General features: G+C 41.1%; 1 protein-coding gene across 2 annotated transcripts in view; it reads left to right on the forward strand.

Moving 5' to 3' along the window:
* The window catches only part of KPNA1 (karyopherin subunit alpha 1), a 53,669-nt gene extending 49,509 nt beyond the window's left edge, over window positions 1–4,160 (forward strand). For both annotated transcript variants that reach the window (XM_026104905.2, XM_026104906.2), the window contains exon 14: window positions 1,142–4,160. In XM_026104905.2, the coding sequence (XP_025960690.1) occupies window positions 1,142–1,329 (188 nt within the window). In that variant the 3' untranslated portion in view covers window positions 1,330–4,160. The remainder of the gene's footprint in view (window positions 1–1,141) is intronic.
* The last annotated feature ends 2,619 nt before the right edge of the window (window positions 4,161–6,779 follow it).

The following is a 6,779-nucleotide window of genomic DNA, read 5'->3' on the forward strand; positions in this document are numbered from 1 at the left end:
ATCTTCCCTCTACAGCAGATAAAATTCACGCTCTCTGCTCTGTCAGTCAGGTTTCAGGCCTTTCCCTTCCCTCTCTGCTGGCAGGTAGAATTTTGGCAGTTAACAGCAACTTCCTGGTTTGCTCATTTTGTTTAGTCTTTGCTGTGCTGAGGTTGTAGCATGTGCTGGCATCACTCCATCATAATTCTGAAGTATTGCTGCTCTTAAGGTTTGTATCCTCGTAAGTGGGCCTGAGGTCTTCTCAATTCACTCTGGCCATTTTCTGTTTTGTGTGGTATATCTGGCTTCTCCTCAGCTGTTTTTCTCAGCAGAACTAAGTATTACTGAGGAAAACATAATCTTGTTGTATCATGACAAAAATGATAGGACTATCTAGAAGTCTGAAGGTGGACAGCTGGTAAATTCCTAGTGTTAGAGATTTACTACAGCAGCTAAGACTTGAATTTCATTATAGCATTGTTCCTGGGTACCAAAGATAGTTCAGCTCGCTGTAGTATTTTAATCTCTTTCTGACTACAAGGCCTGAGTTTGACAACCTGCTTAGTGTCTGCACAAAAACTGTTTGCCAGAGTTTAGCTGCACTTTATATACGCATTATATATTAGGTAGCAGTGCCTCTATCCTTGGAAGTTTTTGAGACTTGCTGGACAAAGTCACAGTTGACCTAATCTAGTGTTGGTAGTAGTTGCATGCTGTGCTGGTGGTTGGACTAAATAATTACCAGAAGTCTCTTCCAACTTGCATTTCTGTGATTCTGTGCTAATGGCCTTTGCAAACAAAAGTACTGTGAAAACACCTTCAGCAAACATGGTCCTAAAAGTCTGCTCAGAAAAGTCTCTGAGGCCTTGTTTTCCAGACCTCCAAGCCTGTCCTTGATTGGATTTGACTGAGTGGGAGAGAAGAGACAGACAAAGTATGAAATACACTGTACAGTTACAAGAAAACTATGTACTGCAATCTGTTTTTCCTTGGCTATAGAGAGCACGAGTGGTGGAAAGGTTGCTATAGCGGGACCTTTTTTTTTTTTTTTTTAAGCTGGGAGAGAGTTGTTATGGAACTTGGTGTTCACAGCAGGCTGAAAATGAATATGGTCATCTGCTTCCACTGAGCTGTAATTCTTATGTGCTTCTTTTCTCTGCAGGCCTGGACAAGATTGAATTCCTACAGAGCCATGAGAATCAAGAGATTTATCAGAAGGCCTTTGATCTGATTGAGCACTACTTTGGGACAGAGGATGAAGACAGCAGCATTGCCCCACAGGTGGATCTCAACCAGCAGCAGTACATCTTCCAGCAGTGTGAGGCTCCCATGGAAGGCTTCCAGCTCTGAGGTGTCCTTATGCTGAGTGCTCCTGTACCTGGCCAATCCTGTTGTCGAGCCACAAGCCACCCGTGGAGTGATTCTCTCAATGTTTTCCATAACCCTGTTTGCGCTCATTCGCTTGCCTTGTGCACATGCTCTTACATACATCTGGAAAACCTTTGGCTCTCCATGGCAGGATGTCCCCTCCTTGGCAAGGGGTCACCAGAATCACCCTTCTTTAGATTCTGAAACCTCTCCACTGTCATCTTTGTGGAGCTGAGGCACCTTTCTATACTTTGAGATATTCCCTACTCCTATTACAGGAAAATAATCCCTCTTCCGCTAGCCCCCACACTCCTGGTATCCAAGATGAGGCTGCCTTTCTCGTGCATTTGTTGCAGTGTGTGCCTGCAGTCTAGGAAGACATTCAGACTTTCTGAGAACCTAGCTTAATTCATTTCCCATACTTTTCCCTGGATGCCTCTCTGGATGGTGGCGTGAGATGTGTTAAATCTTGAAATGCAATGTATCTACTTTGCTGTATGTGCCAGCCTGGGTTATCGGCATATAGAACATGTTACAAATAATGGAGTAAGTTCTCTATCCCCTGCAACAACAGGCTACAATGGACATGTTTTCTGGTTCTTAAGAGTACCAAACACATCTGGCCCTATGCCTTCTCAAAACTGAGCTCCCAAGCTGGATTGCAGACCACTGTGGAAATCTGTATGCCCTCCCAGTCTTTCCTTTCCACCAACGAAAAAGAACCTGTGAATATGTCACTCTTACCGTGTCCCCAGATGACTTTCCAAACCAGCTTCTAGAATGGAGAAACTACCCCCGTTTCTGCTTCCCAACTCAGTATGACCCAACCAGGCCTACAGCCCTTTCAGACTTCGTGCACCTGAGTCTGTCTTTGGTAATGTAGTTATGACTGAAAATTTCCTGTCTGCCTATTTACATTTTTACGCAGCTGGACTTGAACAGATTTCTCTTCTGCAAAAATACCTTCTGAATACAAAATCCTAATTTGCAAAGCTTAGCACAAGGAGTGTTAGCCTTTCTTTTCATTTTTAAGATACAGAGTTTCCTTTCCAGCTCACCTAAAGAAATAGAATCCTCCTGGTCAAACCCCTTATTTAAACAACTACAATGACACTACATTCGAAAGATAGTAATATTCCACCCAGATCTGCTTGGCCCTTTCATTTCATTTTCCTTTTGCTGTTTACGGGACTTCAGGTGAATTAGCATGGAACACGTGGTTCCTACAGGTGACACCTATATGGCATCGCCGACTGCATGACAGCTGTCATCTGCAGCTGTAGACTGCCCTTCTGCTAGCAGTATGTTCTTGGCTCTGCAGCCTGCTTGGATCACAGACGTCTGATGCAAAGGCCAGCCAATCCTCACTGAGTTCAGCTGACATTGACAACATACTCCTCACACAACAAGGCAGATGCCACATGATTGGAAGTGACGGTTTCATTTCTGTAAATGTGTTTGATTCTCCAGGCCATCTGCTCCTTCCTGCATTGGGCTATGTTCTTTCAAGCCATTTTGAACGTTTGGACGACACATTTGTCCAGTACAAACATTTCAAAATTGCCACTGACTACTGCAGTGTCATGTACCTGTGGTAAATGTTGTTGGCAGAACTGTCTGCAAGCTCCTCCTTATGACTCCTTTCAGTGACAAGCCACTGCAAAAGCAAAAACAACCCATTGGATGCAGAATAATAATAAAAAATAGGTAAATCACCTGTCAGACTGCTGAAAGAAGCTAGGCAAAGGCCTGAACATCAGCTCTGTGTGATCATTATTTAAATATAGTCTTCAGTTCTGTCTGTGCTTCAGGATGGAGACTCTGACCTGTGTGGCCACTGCAGAAGCCACCTGCTGCCTCCCTAGCTAATCCAGTTGGCCTCCACCTTCCCTTCTCCAGTTATTTTCTCTAGTGCTGCTTTGTGCTGAAGGAACATTTAGTTTACTGCACTTGATCTGTAAATGGACTTTGATTCTTTGTAATTTTAGGGGGTTAAATTTGGTGGTTAATTTAAAAACAAAAACCCCTCAATGTTGCCTTTACATCACATATAAATAACTGTGTTTCTCTTTCTTGAAGGGTGATAGAAGCACTGATGAGTAGCAAAATCTTGTTTTAGCTTTTGGATTTTTTTGTGCTGGATTTTTTTACGTGTAAATTTCCAATAACATGTCATTTCTATAAGATTTGTTTAAAATCATGTACCTCTTATTGGATGGTATAAAAATGCTACATATTTTGTAAACAAATCTGAGCAAAGTGTGTGTGTATATATTCTGTATATTCATATATGTATATTCTGTGTATATATACACTTGTGTGTATATATACATATATACACACACACGTATATATATATACACATGCACATGTGTGTATTTATATACATATCTATATATCTATATATCTATATATATATATATAAGTGTTTTCTCTTCCAGGCTAGTGAAAACAATGTGGTGCATTGGCGTTCCCCCTGTGCCCTCCCCCCAAGAAGATAATGACAATTGCCTCTAAATGAGTGAATTAAAAAAGAGTCCATTTAAGCTGAATGGTGTGCCTTCCTGTGTAAGGATCCTGGCCCGTGTTTGTTACTTTTGCAGTGGATATGTGAATTCAGAGCAGATAAGTATAAATCTTTGAACTTGGTATGTTTGTTTGAAGTGACAGGCTTGGTTGACACAGGTAATAGTGTTGTTGTCATATATACTTAGACTGTGTAAGGCATTTGACTGGTACTGCATAACATTTTGACTGAAAACTAAAACAATACAAAAATTAACATGGCACACATTAAATGGATTAAAAATGTGGCTAACTCATAGGTCTCAATTTAATTTTAAATGGTCTTCCATGAGTGTATTTCTAGCAGGATCTTCCAGCAACCAGTTCTTGTCTTTGTTTTACTTAGAATTATTAATGACTTGAAAAGAAGCAAAATCCACTTCTAAAAAAAGTTGCAAGTTAAAATGACCATGGGAGGAAGATCAGACTTGTGAATAGTCAAAGGAACAGCTCAGTGATACAGACTGATCGGAATTACTTGATAAACCAAGGGCAAGCAAATTACTTGCATTTTAATAGAGCTAAATATATAGTGCAAGATTACTCATCTAATAAAAAACATTCAGGCCACACATAAAGGTCTCTGTTTTAGAGGAAAGGTACCTCTGAAAAAGATTTGAAGTTGGTATCGGCATGCTAAAAAATTGGGAATAGCAACAATTATTAAAAGGCTGAAAGATAACGTTCCATTCGGATGAGAAATAAGGCACTTTTTACCCGTAAGAGTAACAAGTGTTATTCTACCAAAAGTGTTATTCCACTGTGTTAGAAAAATTAAAACCAATATTTTCTGCTTTCCTAATGGGCATGTTGCTGTTCAAACAGGAATTAACTCGGAATGCTTTCATGAAGGTCATGCTGTGTTTTAAATGATCTGTTCTTGTTTCGTATGCAAGTAGGAAGTAGCATAGTCCAATGCTTAGAAGAGAGGGCAGGGAGCTGTTAGGGTTCTTGGGTTCTTTTCTTAGCTCTGCCATGCAGTGCATAGTTCCAGAAAAGTGATGGCATGTATTTTCTGCTTCCCTTATTTTGGAAATTGAAGTTAATGCATTTGTTTTTATCTGCTTTTGGAAATCCTATCTGAGCACCTTCCAAAAGCAGCCCAAGCTGGTAAGGTGAAAAGATTCATGAGAACAAAGAATTTCTGAGTTCTTGCAGCATCAGTAATAAGCTGGAACTATTGCACTCAGGTTTTAACAAAAGATGCAGGGCTGCTTGGTGTTGTTATCTAGCAGTCCTGTCCACAGTGCCTTTTACGTGTTGTGTATTGGAGCAGCAACCAGGAGTTGTGATTCCTTTTGTTGGTAAAGCTCCCAGTAGAATGTGGCAGGCAGGGGCACTCTCTTGGGTTCAGGTGGTTGCAAGAGATGATGGGGCAGATTACTGAAAGCTCAGTCACTAAGCCAGGACCAGTGTTTGGGGCTGCTGGGAAGATACCATGAACACAAACAGAATCATTTGAGGCAACTGCTGCCTAGAAACTTCAGCTTGTGTTCAGCCTAAATTCCTATGTAGGTTCCTTGATCCCAACCAGATAGAGCTGCTTGAAGTCCCTTCCTTAAGATTAAGGGAGGGGAGGGAGTTACTGACCCAAGAAAATGTTCAGTGCTTTTGAACCTGTTTTTCTGTAACAGTCAGTACCGAGACTGTTGAAGAACCAAATGCCGTCTTCCAGTCCTAAGTGTGATGGTGCTGGTGATGCACCTCTGCTTCCCTGACAATTTTCAGAACAGCTTTCTTACGTCTGGGAAGTGTGCTTCTCTGTGCCAGCTTTAAGGAATTTCCCATATCTTCTGGTGAGGTTTACTTCCTTGTGGGATCGGCACAACACATCATTAATACCCTTCCAGGCCAGTTTTAGCCATGAGATACTAAGGTCTTCCTTCAAATACCTGAGTCTTAGTAGGAAAATAAACAGGACCTCTCTGCGTACCACTATGGCTATGTCCATAGGGCTTACACATACTCTTCTGAGGCAGTGTGGTTCAGCTTGTTGGTTTTATCATTGCATTGGGAGGTATTTGTTGCCTCTTGAACAGACATAACCATCAGGCATATGATTAATAGTTTTACTTTTGAGAATAAATATTACCCTGAATTGTGCTGCAGACCTGGCAAAGGGGAGAAAGTGAAATAATATTCTAAGGACTTATTTTGTTCCTCTTAATTAGTCAGTGTTAAGATGGTGTGGGCTAAAGCCAGGAGCCAATTAGGTGAAACAAAGTGTATTAAGAAGTTTTCCAGTCGACTAGATTGGCTGCTTAGGCCAGAAACCTGTGCTCTGTTTTTTAACCATTGCCAAGTGTTTTCTTGGGAGCCATCAGGCTAGGAAAGAAGTGATTTCTTTCATTGTCCTTCTGAGAAAGACTTACTTCATTTTTTTAGTACCCATATACTTTCAGAGAACATACTGCAATGATTGAGAGAGAGCTGGAGACTGCACACAGCCCAATGACTCAGGCTTTTATGTGAGACTCTGGAGCTAATGCGGAAGCTGAAAGAAAATGCAAGTATGTGCAGTGATGCACAGGTTTTATGGTAGATCCTGAAATGGTGGAGATATCAGACTGATAGAAGGAAAGGATGTATGACTACATGGAGCTTCTATAAAACCATTGGACCCTTGAGTTCAATTTTTGGATGAACAGGGCATAAAGTCTTTAGATATGTAAGTAAAATGAAAAACTGGTGACTGATGATGCTCTGAGCTGTTGCTTTCTAAGTGATAGACATTTTTATTTGAAATGCTTTACTAGCTGGATGAGTCCAAACAGTTTTATGTCGATAACTAGATGAGGTGCATGACAATTCTGTTCAGAGTGCACTCACGTGCTTATTGAAAGGGGAATGCTTTTGAGAGATGGATG

Source organism: Dromaius novaehollandiae, chromosome 1 (assembly GCF_036370855.1).
Source record: "Dromaius novaehollandiae isolate bDroNov1 chromosome 1, bDroNov1.hap1, whole genome shotgun sequence".
Lineage (NCBI taxonomy): Eukaryota > Metazoa > Chordata > Aves > Casuariiformes > Dromaiidae > Dromaius > Dromaius novaehollandiae.